Source organism: Emydura macquarii, unplaced genomic scaffold (genome assembly GCF_026122565.2).
Source record: "Emydura macquarii macquarii isolate MOO-44397 ecotype Brisbane River unplaced genomic scaffold, CSIRO-AGI_Emac_v2 contig_1230, whole genome shotgun sequence".
In the NCBI taxonomy this organism is placed as follows: domain Eukaryota; kingdom Metazoa; phylum Chordata; order Testudines; family Chelidae; genus Emydura; species Emydura macquarii.
In genome coordinates, this window is record NW_027131367.1 from 11,570,596 (window position 1) to 11,587,749 (window position 17,154).

General features: G+C 45.7%; 1 protein-coding gene across 1 annotated transcript in view; it reads right to left on the reverse strand.

Annotated features, from left to right (window-relative positions):
• The window catches only part of CACNA1G (calcium voltage-gated channel subunit alpha1 G), a 163,390-nt gene that overhangs the window by 59,174 nt on the left and 87,062 nt on the right, over positions 1-17,154 (reverse strand). The window contains exons 17-20 of the mRNA XM_067547476.1: positions 16,874-17,058; positions 16,210-16,656; positions 7,548-7,648; positions 5,678-5,801 (exon numbers count right to left, since the gene is read on the reverse strand). Of these exons, the coding sequence (XP_067403577.1) occupies positions 5,678-5,801; positions 7,548-7,648; positions 16,210-16,656; positions 16,874-17,058 (857 nt within the window). The remainder of the gene's footprint in view (positions 1-5,677; positions 5,802-7,547; positions 7,649-16,209; positions 16,657-16,873; positions 17,059-17,154) is intronic.

A 17,154-nucleotide genomic window follows, 5' to 3' on the forward strand; every position in this document is an offset into this window, starting at 1 on the left:
AAGGCTTTATCGTTCGCTCTCCAAATCTCTCTCTCTCTCAATATGTATTTGGGTGGTTGCTTAATGTTCTCCTGATTTCACGCTGAAATAGGTCTTGGAATGTTTGCTCCTGAAGATGATGATGTCCAAACATTTACATGCTAACACGTCACTTGTTTATCTCTTTTCCTATGTTCCCTCGTGTACGTCAGTACCATGGACAGCTGCCAGATTTCTCGGTAGGGTGCTGCTTCACCAGAGGTGATGGGGGAAATATTGAAATTCACATCCCCCCCTCTCCCACATCTAAACCATTCTTTCCACGTATCCTTCGGCCATTCCCCACTTTGCCAAGCTCTGTACCATTCTTTTACCTGTCCCAGGTATTCTGGGATACACGGAGGTGTTAGGCAGAAGTAAGAAGACTTGCCTTATGAATAATAAATGGTGGGTGTCTCACACCCCTTCACCTGCGGATCTCAGAGTGCTTTACAATCATCATTAAGCCCCACAACCACCACGTGAAGTAAATCTGATACCCACTGTCCAGAAAGGCAATCTGCTGGTGTAAAATGTCAGCTTCACTGAAGTCCATGAAACAATGGCAATGTATAGCAGCTGCGGATCTGCCCCCAAAGAGATTCAGTCACTTGCTCACAGCCACATGACAGACTGGGAAACAGAAGCCAGCAGTCTTCCCAGGCTCCAGCCCAGCACCATGATCTAACCACCAGACCATGCTTCCCTTCTGTGTAATTAGCTAGTGATTACAGATGAGACCCGTGGACTAATTCCCTACCTATGACCAGTGGAAACCTCTCTTTTTGATGATGATCATTAAATAAATTATACTTTCCCCTAATCCCTGTACAATCTCTGATTGCTTGCACTGTGAAATGGAGAGTTGGAGGGAGGGAGGGAGGAAGGCAGAAACACAAAGAGAGAGGGTGTGATCGCGTGCATGCGTGCACATGGACTGAAGCATTTCACTGTAACATTATAGTAACATTACTAGGGAAGCTGGATTTATTTCCACTGCTCCCTAAAGAGCCGTTCTCTAAGACATGCCGCTCTCTCTAAAATCCAGCTGCAATTTAACTAAGAGAAAACACCATGGAAACTCTCATTTGCCAGACCGTGATTTACTGAAAGTGACACAGGAATCACTAAGTAGCTTGTTTCCATACTGGTGTCCATAATTAATCAAAGTCTTAAAGACCCCTGCTGTGATTGCATGAGCCATGATAGAAAACATCCCTGGCTTGCGAGAGCCCGCCACACAAAAGACTGCTCTCCAAGGTCAGCAAGTGTGCGGTGGAGATGAACGTCTGCAGGAGCAGATAAGCACCTGCTTTAAGCAGTGCAGATAAAATGGTAATAGCAGGTAGAAAAGATGCAGAATATTACACTTCTCTTTGGCACGTGTACAGCGATTTTGAAGTGCAGTCTCCACGGGCTGTATCCCATACTCTCTGGAATGGGGAGGAGGCCTGCCAGGTGGAGACTGCCTCCCCTGCTCTAATTGGGACAGGGAGAGAACTGGCTCTAGGCAGTTAGAAAATCCATGGTTCTGGAAGGCAAAGTACAATTATTTGAAACAAGTGGAGCTAAAATAACTATTTGTGTTTCCAGGCAAGGGCTCTGTCAGCTGGAACAGGGCTGTGTGCATCTGCCTGCCCCGCCTCACTCTTACCACTCCTTCAGCACCTCCCGCGGTGCCTCCTTTGGTCCCCCTCTTCTGCTTTCTGTCCTCAGCCCAGCTCATCTTGGTCCCTAGGTGACCTCACCATCTCCCATGGTTACCATCCCCATGCTGATGATCCTCATATTTACCTCTCTAGCCCTGACCTCTCTCCCCTCTGTCCACTTCCACATCTCAGAAATCTCCTCCTAACCCCGGCAAGACCATAGTTCCTGACCCTCTGTCACCACTGTCCTGCTTATCTCTCCAGCTTAGGTTCCTCCACATCCAGACTCTCAACAAATCCTCTCACTTCTTCCTTTTCAAGAGATCCTGCCTTTCCTCCCCATCTTTGCTGCTCACACTCTTGTCCTCACCCAGGGCCATCTCACACTTTGACTGGTGCGATGTCCCAGAGGTCCAGTTTGGAAGGCTTTTAAACTGGAGAACAACAAGTAGCACAGAATGGATAACAAATGCCCTTATTTGCATGTGGATCCAGGTCACCATAAAAAAACTCCAAAAAACAACCTTTCCCCGAACATCCATGCAAACAAAATACCTCTCTGTACAAGTGTTTCTGGACAGGGCTCTAAGGGGACACAACATGGGATCAAAGAGCCATTCAGAATGTGAAGGAATAGTCCCAAATGTGTGGACCAGATTCTCAGTTGGTGCAACTTCCACAGAGTTATTCCAATTTCCACCAGTTGAGGATCTGGCCCTATTTCTGCAGTATTCAGCAGGCCTCGTCCAGACAGCCGCATTTAATACCTCTTCAGAAAGGTGGGACAGTAAAAAGCTCCTTTGATCTAGCTTTCTAAAAGCCTCAAGAATACCAAGAGTGACAGCCAGGATTTCCAAAGCTGCTTCAAGGATCCAGACACCCACATCCCACTCATTGTAATGAGAACAGGGCCTCCAAATCCCTTCACCAGCTGTGGAAAATCTCAGCCTCCATCAGCTGCATGAAACCCATTAGGAGTCAGATACACTTCCCCCAATGGACTTGCTGGAGAGGGAGCCCAGCATCCAAAGCACTTCATCTGTTTCTGCCGTGAAAGAGCAATTGCCTGAACTCAAGCAAGCAGCTTGTTGGTTCCATCCAGCCAGCCTTTTACATGGACAGCAGCTGTCCAAGCAGCCTGCCTGACAACATCTAATGGGAAACAGAAGTCCAAAAAAAGGCATCTGTAAGTTAAACAATGGTGGAGAGCTCAAAATAAGTTCACGCAGCATCCAAATTCACCACGTAAAATTCATTTTAGAAACGTGAGTTAATGGAGAGCAGCATCAATGCACTCTCGTTAGAAGGGTGTTTTCATTTTAATAGTTTCAAGGGGATCCAAACCCTGCACAAGAAAACTTTGAAAACTCCCAGCCCCAACGACGAGCCTGTTTCATTAACTGGCAGGCGTGTTTGGAAAAATAGCAGGGTCTGGTGAAAACAGAATCCTGATGTGCATGAACCCTGCTCCATGCCACAGGCTCCTTTCCTAAATACCATGGCCAACAGGGACGCCTGTGATCATCTAGTCTGACCACCTGCATGACACGAGCCGTAGAACTTTCCCTCCCAAAAAGTTCCTAGAGAAGAGCTTTTAGAAACACATCCAATCTTCATTTAAAAATTGCCGGTGATGGAGGAGAAGCCACAACAGCCCTTGGTAAATTGTTCCGATGGCTAACTAATCTCACTGCTAAAGACATACACCGTTTCCAGTCTGAATTCGTCTAGTTTCAACTTCCAGCCATTGGGTCGTTTTTTACCTTTGTCCCCTGGATTGAAAAGCCCCTTATCAAATATTTGCTTCCACTTATGCATTGTGATCAAGTCACCCCTTAACATTCTCTTTGTTAAGCTAAATAGATTGAGCTCCTTGCGTCCTCTGTAGCATGCTGGAGCCCTTGTCATAACAGTGGGCCCAAACTAGGTCATGCTTCCACATCTAAGCTCATTGTTTTGGATCCATCCCAGCCTGGAAGTGACTAGGAGTTGTTACCATCTGCTGGCTGGTTGCTGGCTACAGTCCACTTCCCAGTGGATCACCAAAGCCATCACCACACCTGGTACTAACTGGTGACCTTGTGAGACTCAGAAAATGTCAAGGAGTGAATGGGTTGTGAAGATCAATCACCACTCGCCCTAATGGTGGGTCCCTCCAGGGCAGGGATGGGGTACTGTGAGGAAGTTTGCACTGGAGCTACTAACCATGCTGTACATATAATGTGGATACAGAGGCTTCGATCTCCAGGACTATCAACACAGCACCTTTCACCAGCTCTATACTCACAAAACCCATCAGACTCACATATTTACAGATGACAAAATGATAATGAGCATTTACATTTATATAGAAAGACTCCAAAGCACTTTGCTACTGTATACATACAATGAAATGCAGCCATCTCTGGGGTGGAGGACAGTAGCATATTGCACAATAGTGAGGGAAAGAAATTTGGCTTAGGGACCTTGGGGCAAGCTCATTCTCTGAGGAGGAGTGCTAGGGGGATTTTCAATGTTCACAAAGAGCACAAAGAACCTTTAAGTTTTAAGATTTCAGCCTGAAAAGCCACAAACAATAAACAGGAAGGCACGCATACACTGAGGGTACAGGAATTCATATTGTTGCAATATGAACAGTCTCTTGCAATATATCAGAGACAGCCTCGTGTACCTCTCAGCCATAATCGATACAAAAATAAAAGAGCAAGTAGATGATTCTGCCCATCTGACTGACAGAAGTTGATGTTATGAGGATCTGGTTTGAAAAATATACACAATTTATTAAAACAAATGGTTCAGGGAAATGGAATTACAGTGCTTGTATCAATTCAATTTGCTTATGTCACAACTAAGATGATTGACAAAGAGGACAGAAGTATACAAAATGAACAGCTTTCCCCTATCCCTTCCCACCACCCATAAGCTAATGCAGAACAGATGGAAGGAGCTAACATTGCGCTGAGAGAGTAAAAGTGTTTGAATGTTTATCAGAGAAGAAAATGGAGACAGATGTCCTGGTTATATCATGTATTAAAACAGTCTGATTGTGCCTGGGGAAACTGGATATTAAAAGTGGAAGCCTTGATGTCTTTCCCAGCACATGGGTGCTGTTTTTGTATGCTTCAGAATCAGATGAAAGAAACTTTGGTGAGGGCAGAGGATTGAATGCCTGAAAGAATCGCTGCCTGTTTGCAGCGTCCTGGAAAGTCCACTCAGCATGTGTGTAAAGGTAGGTTTATTGCTGAAGTTAACAACACGCAGGAAGGATCGATTTTCTTTTAAGCAAACCATTAGTGGCAAATTATAAACAGCTGGGGCCAGATCCTTGGACACAGTCATGACGTTCAGAGTGCAAGGCACGAGCAGCACGCAGACGGCTTAAAGCTCTCCCATGCACTGCCCTGGTGCTGGTGATGCTCTGCACGTGGCTGTTTCCTCTGTGCTGTGTTGGAGCCTGAGAGCTGCCCTTATTTACACTGCCCTGTAATGATCAGAAAAAGCTAACATATACTGCAGGATCAGAGCAGTGTATGTGTGTGTGTGTGTGTGGGGGGGGGGTATTTCCCTACCTGTGGTGCCCCCTTTTATCTAGCCATATGCACTTCCCACACTCCGTGAGCAGCAGGGAGGGTGGAAGGTATATAGCCCCCGGGTTGGCTGTATGCCACTGCATGCTCATCTTTCATTAGTGGATCTTCTCTGGGCTAGTTAGGCAGGGTTTGTGGGCCAAGCGCAATGTCAGTCCTGCCTAAAGCAGCTGCATGGCCCCTAAGAACCTGATCCCCGATCTGGAATGTGGGGCCAGAACCTCCGCTGGTGTAAATTACTTCAATATAGCTATGCTGATATACACCAGTGGAGGATCTGGCCTTCTCTTTCACAACAGCACAAAGCCAAGAGCAGGACAGAGAGAAGCAGCCCACTGTGACGTGAGCTTAAGTGGCTCCACAATGAATGGGGCAGCAGAGAGTTCAAGACTCATTAGCCTGCAGCACAGCTCCCATACTCACAGCACTGTGGGGCTCAATTTTTGGCCGTTCCATGGCAATGGTAATGCAGTTCAGGAAAATGATGACCAAGACGATGTGATCAAACATCTTGTGAGCGATGATTTTATTGCACATCAGACGGAATCTGTTCAGAAAAAAAAAAGAAAAGAAAAGGAAAAGAGACACATCCGAGCTGTTAACACCTAAGTGGTCTGAAACACTTTTGTCAAAGCATCAGCCTTATGCACGGCATGAGAACCTAACAGTCTGTCTGAAAAGCAGATGCGTTGCTGACTCCCGACTCCTTCTTTAGGGTGGCCATGTGCTAGCAAATTTTTCTCGGTATAAACAGAAAAGGGCTCGAGCCACAAAATTGAAAGATAGGTGGCAAATGCCACAAGGTTGAGGGGCGGTTGGTTGGATTTGGGGTTTGCCCTAACCACTACACCGTGGTAAAGAGAGCAGCCGCTTGCATCTCAGACCTATTGTCAGGTTTGGATTTCAACTTCTCCTTTGACCCTAAAGTCAAAGACATGTCTGGATTCAAGGCTGACGTTTAGCTCCATCTCTAGACAGAAAATAACCTCGTTTGAGTGTGCTAGGCGAAATAATGCGATGCTGAACAAAGGAACAAAAGCTATTTCACATGACAGATGGCTGTACATTGATGCAGGATTTCTAATATGGTATTACATTTCCCAAAGTCTGTTTCTGAACGACGATGTAATCATTGTCTGAATGAACTGTAATGCTGTGCTGGGCCCTCCAGCTCAAAAATGCGAGGCGTGCCCTAGGACAAGCCCTGACATGGCTGCATGAATGTATATCAGGGCACTGATTCCAGATGGCCATATGGCAGCTGACCTTTGGAAAGAACAAAGGACTCTTTCTCCTTTATGTAAGCAACAGGCCTTTGCTGGGGGAGTGTGGCTGGGGGATGGGAGAAAGGGAACACAAAAGGGCCAAATTCAGAGGCAAGTCTAACTCTAGAGAATCTAAGTTGGTGTAATACTTCCTTTTGGTCCCCTCTACACACGTGACACCAATTTAGATACCATTGGATATGTTTAGCCACTGTACCCAGGTGCCTTTCCCACCTGCTTCAAAATAAAGCCGTGTAGAGTCAAAAGCTCACCCACACCCTGGGGGCTTGGCTTTTATTAACAACAACATAATAAAGATCTGTTCAAGCCTCTCTCTCAACCTTGGCCGTGCCTAGGGTTACTCCCTCAGGATTGCTCAGCCCACGGTTTAGATCCTCTCGGCCTCTGCCGCTTCCCTTATATCAGGATGGAGTAACCAGTTGCTTGTCCTAGTGAGTCAGCAGGACCAATTTAACTCTGCCAGGATCACCTATCCTGAGGGATGAAGCAGAGTTCCTCAGTACCCAAGGTTAATAAATACGTGGCTTTAAAACACCTTTGCACCCTCCATATTCTGAGCTGCTCAGGGAGCTGCAACTGATTCTGGTGTAAGTTAGAGCAGCTGGGGGCTGCTCCCTTGGCTGCCTATGAGCTGCGGTGCAGCCCCTGATCCCAATGATACTATAAACTAAGAGCCCACACCCACCTGCCCCTGGTCTGCCCGCAGCTCATCCCTTACACTACAGCTTACATTAAATCTACAATATGTCTGCATCAGGGTATGCTCCCCCAGCAACCTGTTTGGCTATTATATGTCAATGGAGTTGTCTATAGCAGGGGAAAGAATCTGTCTTCAGGACACAGAGAGGACTGTGGGCTTTACCCTTATAGATGTGCCAACTGGGAGATGAGCAGGCTGGCATCCAGTGAATGCTCTAATCTTCGGGGTGCTGGGGCAGAGTGACCCACTGTAACGCTTACATTCAATTCTACCCATAGCTATCACATTATTATGGAAGTTGCCTTACTTAGAGTGAGGAGCAAAGATGTAGATAGACCAGGAATCTCTTTCTTTGCACCAGGAAGGTAGGTGTGCCCTTATCCAAGCCTTCATGCGCTCCCTTTTGCTCTAAAAGAAAAATGACAACTGTACAGTGAGTTGTAATCAGTTATTCTGAGCAACTACAGCAACCGTCAGCCACGGAGTGAAATCCAGACAAAGTAAAACAACCCAGCATGAAACCCTTGTGATGCTTTAATTTCTCCCCCTCCCCATCAGCCTGGAAGTTACATGGCAGGCCTGCAAGCTGAGGTCATTTCTGAATGGCATTTCATGTGTGTAATGCAAGGTTAAAACAATGAAATTGACAGCATGGGGACGCAGGCCCTGCTGTGCTCCTCAGGGATGCCTTGATGATACCTAGGTGTACATGCATGCAGCCCAACTTACAGAACTGTCTTAAGCACAGCTGTGCCAAGGGAGTGGGAGACCATACATTTAAAGAAAGCGCCGCATGGACATGCACTGCTGTGCATGTTATCTGCTCACAGTCACCACTCTACCATGGAAACGACATTTGAAGTTACCATAAAGAAAAAAGCAGAGAGAGCTGTTAAAAAAGGGTCTTCCAAACCATGTAAGCACAAAGCCGAAGTGCCATGTTTCTTTCCACAACAGAAATGTCACTAAACATTCATCAACGCAGCTGATTATGAGCTGAAAAATCAAAGACCCCTTTGTGCATGGCACTGCCAGCAAGAATTGGGGCTTAGTCCACCAGAGCCCAGGTCTGTGTGGATTAGTGACAGGACCTTCTAAACCTTTGAAAACTCTGTTAGCATTATTTCTATATCATCGTAACTGCACATGGCTTAAAATAATACACTAACAGGACAAATGTCTTAAACAAAATCCCTGCTCTGAAGAATTTATAAGCAGTTCAGGTCAGAGATTCCAGATACTTAACAGATGCTCACCCAAATCTTCCATGGTTTAATACCCCTGCCCCCCAAACATATAGGGCTTATGTTAGAGACAATAGAAAGAGCAAAGAGTGAGACTTCTGCATACCACTTCTGGATTCCTGTTCTGTGCCTGCGGCACTTTGGTCTAATTCTGACTGTTGGACTTGGTGTGGAGGTGGTTGGGGGGAGTACAGTGGTCTGTGACCTACAAGAACTCAGACTAGATGCTCTGGTCCATTCTGGCCTTGAACTTTATGACTGAGTCACATATTTGTGCACCACTGGGACACTGGATGAGTCACCAGTGATTTCCATTTCGTCCATTAACAGAATGTCAAGTGTGCATCTCTTACCATTTTAATAGATCACTCATACCATGGTGGTTTAAGGACAGGAGGGCAGACTTTAGGGCTTTGATCCAAAGTCTGTTAGAGACAACAGGAATCTTTCTATTAACTTCAATGGGCTTTGAATGAGGCCCATAGAGTATAGCTGTATCTGATATTAGATTCGTTCTTTCAATGACATTTTCCCCAATTTTCCACAATGCCATAACTACGTAGCATTTGGCCTACCCCTCAGCGCAGAAGGGGACACCCTTACTTGCACTGAATACTAGCTTATAACATGTGCCGACTTTTTGAAATCAAGAGGGTCACTTGTACATCAGAGTGCTACTGAACGTCAATAAGGGTATCACAATCTATTCTTAATGAATCTCCAACTGGAGAGAGGTCTAAAGCAGAGCCATTTATCTGAACCACCCTCGCCCCATAACATTAGGAAGGGGCCACACAAAGGGGGAATGGGCAAAAATCAGCATGGTTTGGATTTGATTTTACAAAAATTTGATTTCCCCAAAACGAAACTGGCGACAGATTCTACCTGTCTTCCTCCAACACGCTAGAATTCCAGGCTTCAGAAATTGTCTTCAGTTGGAAACCCGCTACATTCTGAAGGTCAACTTTTACCAGATTAATAATCATTTATAATCAATAAACTGTTGGATGTTTATACATTCATTATTATCCCAATTGCTGGGCTATATGCCAATATTTATAGCTCTACTGAACTTTCTCAAACTTCTTATAGTTTGAGCTGTAATAGATTTTGACATATTGGATCATATTTTACACATACATTGCTTGCAAACCTACTGATGTCAATGGAGTTGCATGGGGTGAAAGCAGAGGCAAAATTTTGCACATCGCATACAGGGGATCCCATCCAGAACTTCCACACACCAAAAGGACAACAGAATGGCACATATGGTGGGAGTGAGTTATAAGGCCCAAGTTTTCATAATGGGTCTGATGTGGAAATGATACGCACTTTCAAGGTTACAATCTTGCCTTTGCATGACAAATTACTTGAAACAGTTTGCACTGACTAAATAATCCATAGATCCCTTGATTTCCTGTATCCTTTATTTTCATTGTATACACTCCCCCACCACTCCGTCCTTTTAATTCTGGATAGCGCCACCAGATAGCTCCATTAAGGACGTGTTCAAAAGCCCAAGAAATCGATGAAAATTCTTTGATTGACTTTAATGGGCTTTGGATCAAGCCCGATGGCACTTTTTATCCATAGAGAAGATCAATATCTTTATCCCCATTCGTAAAATGGAGAAACAGAGGCACTGAGTGGTGTGGTGACTTGCTTTTGGTTACCCGGCAGATTAGTGGCTGAACCCATGATACTTGGTTTCCAAGTGCAGCACCCTACCCAACAGACCACTAGTCAAAATAGGCTCCTTGGGAGTGCATAAAATGATAGAGTTTAAACAAAACTGCATATTCCCTAGGAATTGAGCAATTAGCGGTTTGAACTGGTTTGGACTGTAAAAACTGGAGCTGTCAGTGTAATTGAGTGGAATGGGTGAAATGCTTTCTGTTCTTATATGCACTCAGCCAGGAGTCTCATTAGCAATTGGTAATAGCAAGTATAGTGTCCATTTTAATGAAAATGCTTGGTGACAAACTGAACCCTTTGGAAAATGCAAGCCACCTTTTGAAGTTCTAGACAGAGCCCTGATAGCTAGCCCAGCCCTTGAACATGTAGTAATAGCTGTGACTTGGTCCAGTGAATTTTGCAAACTGGACGGGTTCCAAAAGTTTCTATTATTCAAAGCATTTCTGGTATTTCCCCTGGGGATTTGAAGTTAATGGTAATGCGTCAGCAGCACAGAATGCCTCTCTATGTTCCTTTCCTCCAGTTTTAATGCCAAAGATATTTTGGGTTTTGGCTAATTGCTGCAGTTAGCAGTTCAAAGGCTACATCAGATAATAAAGGGGAAAAGTGAGCTTCCATCATGTCCCTCTATTCAACGTGTATAGGAAGGGCTTGGGACATGTAGCCATCAGTCATCACTGAAGCTTTGACTTCCTCATATAAGGCCACATACTGTTTTCTGTTATATCAGTGTCAATCTGGAGTGAAAGGAGTTACTCCAGATTTACACCAGCGTAACGGAGAGCGCAGTTTGGCCCATGAGCATCTGAGCCAAATCCAAATCTCTGTGAAATAAAAAAATGAGTACTTCCAACCAACCCCCATCAAGTGCTTTCTCTGCAAAGTCCAGATACACAGCATTGCTTACAATCGGCCTGATTGCGGTTGGAGTTTGCATTATGTTCAAAGGATATATCAATTATGTTATTTAAATCACATCTATTTGTTCATAAGACACACCTGGCCAGGATGAATAAAGATGTGGAAGAACAAGAAGAAAAACAACCACCAACAACCCTTTAATTCAGTTGCTCATATCTTAGACAGAATGTTACGGGCATGATCCTGTTGGCCTATTGAAGCTAAATTCCCTCTGTACTCAGTGCTCTACCCAGCTGACAAAGATACATGCCCAAGGGGTCTATCCAGTGGACAAAACACGTGCATAACTCCCATTGATATTAACCAGTGTTATGTTCAAACATCAAAGGGGGAATAGAGAGCCCTTGAGAGACCACATTAATGAGATCTATTGATAAATAATTTCCTGGTTAGGAATTTCAGATATTATTAATGTGTTTCTGAGGCAGAAGGGAAGAATGCTGACATTAAAAGATGACTGATATATGTCTCAGAGTAATAGAGGGAGTTTGATCTATAAAATATTTATTATAGGAAAAAATATCTGCCATAAAACCATCTATGCCTAGCAAGTCAACTGAATGCAAGCTAGAAGAGGTATTATGAATCTCAGGATTGGATTATTTCATTCTAAACACTGCACGGGGAAGGATGAGATAGTAAAATAGATGATTCCCTGATTGTAGAGCTGCTTGTTACAAAACTAGTGCAAAACAGCCAAAGGTGAAAGCAGATGAATAAGTGCAAACCGAATTATTCTCACTTTGCATACGGGGGATTGTGTTTGAAGACTCTTTTGGTTTGAGACTATGTAGCTTCCCCACTTTCCACTCAGAAACATTACTACGGGGTCTTTAGTCTGTTTACAGTAAATATTTGTACTGTGTCCATGGAAAGCAGATAAGACTACAGTTTTTAAAAATCTCCGTTTAAAGATGCAGTGCACAGTCGGATTCAGAAATTCATGCCAAGGTTGCAATCAGTTACCAACTTATTAGCTGGACAATGTAAACTAAAAGATGCTGCAGTATGTTCTGATGTGCCACTAACGTGTTTGGTTCAGGTAAGTTGGAAAGAAATCTGGCTTTGAGCAGGAAAATAAAAAGTCTCCAGCTAGTAGTCAGATCATGATCTTTTGATAGTTTTAATAATGATTCTTCTGAGAATAATTACAGCCCCTTTTCTTAGAAATTCCATCTCAAGGGTGCCCAAAGTGGTTTACAGCACTTACAACAGGTTAAGAACCAGGTTAAAGCAATCAGCTAAAATTATAGCCTGAGAATCCACATCTGAGATGTAGTGGAATAAGTCTATTTTAAAAAAGGAGATTTGCGGTTGCGTGACTATATCTTGGCCAAAAGAACCTCTGTTTTTCATCAGTATGTACTTCGCAATTATGGCAGTCTTTAGCATCCAGTTGCTTCTACAATTGTTACTGTTCACAGACACTTGCACATACTAAAACGACGATGGAGAATGGTGCCTATTTCAGACCAAAGCAGGTTGCTCACTGCATCCGAAATGCGCACTAAGGTAGACTGGCCAGTGTTTGTGATGTGCTGTGTTCTCCAGGCCCAGTCAACTTACAAGTGGCAGCATTTCAAGTGCTAGCGGGTGCTTGCCTTTTTATGCCTGAGTATGGGTGACTAACACCCATTATTGCCTTTCTGGGAGAGTAACAGAATCACTACCCAATCTATTGGGGTTGATGGTCTGAGCAGACTAAGGGCTTGTTTACACTCAGAACGCTGCTGCTACACTGCTGTAGCACTTCAGCGAAGACACGAGCTACACCGATGGGACAGCTTCTCCTGCCAGCATGGGCAATCCTCTCCGAGAGGTGGTAGCTAGGTCGATGGTAGCGTTCTCCTGTTGACCTAGTTCTGTCTACACCAGGGCTTAAGGTTGGTTTAACTGCGTCATTCCGGGGTGTGGATTTTTCACGCTCCTGAGCAATGTAATAACGCCGACCAAATTTCCTAGTGTAGACCAGGCCTAACACACACCACAAAGTGAGAAGTCCCCCTCCCACAATGGGTTTCCTCCTGGTTCAGCAATTAATTCCATAGTCTTGTGTGTCTGAGAGACCTAACAATCAAATAAAAAAAACCCAAATCCTCCCCCATTGGCAGGGTGCCCATACAGCCCCAGTCCTTCCCTGGCTGGGTGAGTGAAGGAGAAAGAAGGCCAGGGCCTTTCCCCAGCCTCCCGTCCTCTCCTCCTTCTCAGGAGCATTCCACCCCATAAGAACCCTCAGGCTTTTCACAATTCCTAGCTCACAGGGAACAGCAGTCAGCTCCAGTGTCCATCTGCTCAATGGGCCACAGCTGACAGCTCCTCACTCCTTGCCTAATGCCTTATACATTCCCTACAGGCTGGGCTTTTCTTTCCAGGACAATGAATGGGGTTTAACCCCTTCCTTGTTCAGCATGGGTTGGAATATGCACAGCCTACCATAGTCCCCAGACCTGCTCCCATCAAGAACTGGTAGGTCCTTCATTGACATCAGTTTGTCACAAGAACATGGCGACCATTATCCTAAATATCATCAGATTTTGCTGCCCTAGCGCCATTCGCTCTCTGCCTAGAGTTTGATTTTAGCTAGCTGTCAAGCTCAGCCAGCTGTCCGAGAGCAAGGGCAGGCTCACAACTCAGAAAAAGCCGACGCCCTTGGCTGAGCTGAATACATTTTTAGACTCTCCTTTATTAGCAATCTGCTGCCACATAATATTGTCTCATCCTGTTTGTAACTCTCTGGATGGGGAGCAAAGTTCTCCTGCTGTAACTTATGGAAGATGTTTCAAGGTCTCATCAGCCTTGGCAACACCACCATACAGGTTTTGCTAACATAATAGAAAAGGTCAGGGATGAGCGAGAGAAAGATCTCAATGAAATGAGATGTTCACGTCACATTTACACTTGCACCACACAGGGAGATACAGTCCCAGGAGCCCTCCAGAAGCTGAGCTACGTGGGGAAGGTGATCTGCAGGTGTTTATTTGATTAGTCACATTCTATGTCTCCTTATTGCCTGGAGGCCCAGTCGGTGCTGACTTCTGCCCTGCGCAGTCCCCCTGACTTCCGCCCTGCGCAGTCCCCCTGACTTCCCTTAATGGGGTTGGACAGGATGATGATAGCTTGGATGATAGCTCTCAGGTTAGTTCTTTGTATTTACATGCATCTCTGGTGCACTTGCAGTGACTCTAACTCTGCAACTGCTCTGGCATTTACACAGATTGGACAGTGGCATCACAGTGCAAATTACACATATTCATTTGAAAGCCTAGAACCAGAGAAAATGCAAAACGGGAGATGCCTCTTAACCACCTCACATCTCTAATCAGCTCAGAATTACAGCTGATTTCCTCCCCCTGCCATGCTTTTAGCTAACATTTTCTAAATGGCACTTCTCAGACCTCTGAAAGAGAGACACATATTGGATTAATGCCTCTTCATATTGAAATTAATGCAAAGCCTATTGCTGCCTCTATGAGTCTAATAAGTCAATGAAACTAATGGGCCAAATTTGCCCTTGGATATACATCTGCTTCTCCTGTTTACATCAATAGAAATTGCCTTCTCATATCTGAGGGCAGAATTTGGTGTTATAATCAGAGAAAGGGAAACTTACTAAATAGATTTTTTCTGAAATAATCAGAGACAGGCAATGCATTTGCCCTGTGCCTACTGCTGAATCCTAACGTGTGAAGGGGACCAACACCAATTTGTCTGGCCATCCCTCTTGGGACTAGGGAGTAATACTAGGGTTGTATTCTGCTGTACTAGTGGGCGGGTGTAGATTCATTATACTCTGGTCTCCTCCTCTTTCCCCTCCAACCCCCATCCAGTGCACCTACACAGACTAGCCAAGTGTTACACAGAGAACACACTGTCATATCAGTCAGGCTTTGTCCATTTCATGAATAATATCACTGGAAATTCACAAGTCAAAACCAAATGACACAGCCTTCCAATCACAGCTGCACATCGAGAAGCAGCACATCAGACCTGTCCCTTGTATGTTACCATTTATGGTGCTGGGGAGAAAACATGGGAGATCTGAGATTCCTCTTTGCTCCAACATGGAACGAGTTGGAACGTGGTGATTTCACTGAGTTTGCTTTAAGATTCTGGAGCTCTTTCTAACCCCAAACTGAAAACAAAAGTAGGGATTACAGCGGGTGGGAGGAGATAGAAAGGCATCAGACAACATCAAAGAAAAGCTTTGCATGATCCCCTTCAGCTGTAAGTACAGAACGAGCACCTCTCACAACCAAAAGCTAAGAACATCTGGGGCTACAGCAAAGCCCAAGTCTTAGCCTGTAACCTTCACCCTTCTCCACACCATCACCTGCTGGAGGCTCAGTCCCATCAAGAGACACAGGTTATGCATCCAGAATGGGAGCTTGTGTCTGTGCAGGCTGATAATAGATGGAGCTTTCTGGTGAAACAGGAGGAGTGGAAAACTTGTGCTCCTGCCAGTGCTGCAGTGAAGACTAGATGGTGAGACCTCCAGGGAAGGGACTATGGCTTGTCCTTATGGTGGGGGTCTCTGTCCCCTTATAGTGGCACCTAGACCACCTAGAGATTGATGAATCTACTACAGCCTGGGGTAAGAGGCCACTGGCTTTTAGCTCATGCAGTAGCAGCTCATCTACTAAGCTTCAGAGGTCCCAAGTTCTATCCCACCTGCCAACAAGTGGGGTTTGTCAGTGATACACATACGTAATGGACAGGGTACACCTATGGTGCTAAATCAATAATAGCAAAGGTGCAAGGGGAGACCATCCTTATACCCCAGAAGGCTCAAGATTACCCCAGAGATACCCCAAGATGATCTCAGCTTGCGGCATAACCCTTCATCACTTGGCAGTGCAGCATGAAACATCACGGTAGCATTAATCTGTTCCATATGAGGTGGACTCTCATAACCCAGGTGCCCCCTGGGGCTTTTACGCATGATTTACAGGGTGTTCTTAAGTCTGCTTTTGGAGAGCAGGAGAGACACACACAACCGCAGTAGACTATTGCTCGGTGCTCAGCAGCATTGTTCTGCTAAGGGAATGGGTGTCAGTTAAACACAGGAAAGCCAAGAAGCTGCAGCAGCCACCCGCTGTTGCTTTGTCTTACCATGTTGCCTTCATCGTCACCGTCATCGCAGTCCTGTCTGGGATCATCCAAACGGAGCTGATGTAACAAGACTCCCGGGGAGGTTTTCCCGTTGCAGTCTTGATGCTCTGACGCAGAGGTCCGGCTGCTGTGCATGCTGCTGGTCCGGTAAAGGGAAGGCACCTGCAAGGTATCTTGAAGATCGAACGAGCCTTTAGTTTCCAGCGATGCCATGCGGCGAGGTAAAGAGCCATTGATGCTCCCAGCCCGACTGGACCTCTCCTCGTCCGAGCTTTCCCCTTCCTCAGAACTCTCTTTCCCATTCCCCGACAAGAGGGACTTGCGCTCCCCACTCTGGCTCCGGCGTTTCAGGCTGGAAGCCCGCCCCATGCTGTTCCAGCTTGACCTGCGACTATTCCAGCTGCTGGCTGCGCTCCACGGGCTGTGAGGGAAACTCTGTATGCTGGCCTGAGGACAGGATAAGAACACGGAAAGAGTCAACCCAGCCTCACTGCCACCATCTCATGCTTGTTCCCAAGGGGCAGGCCTAGAGACACCAAGGCAGTGAGTGCAGTATAAACACCTAGACAGACAGACAGACGGCTCACACAGCTGGAAGCGGCCACACAAACTGAACAGAAATGAAGCAGCCCACAGAGGGTGGTGGAGAAGAGGAGTTGCATACCGGGGACTTGAGTTCATAGGCGTAGGGATCCATGGAGACGCTGCTGGCCCTGCGAGATTCACAGCCCCGAGCTGCGTCTCCACACATGGCACTTTTGGGCATTGACATTGGGGTGGCAGCTGTGTGGATGATGAGGGGGGGTGTCAGACTCTTCTTCAGCTCTGGGTGGTCGCTCAGTGCCATCACTGGAAGAAACAAGGGGTTTTTAGATCCCACAGCTCTAGGAACATGCAATACACTGTCATTCTCCATCTCCCGTCTGGGTGTACCCAAAATCAGGG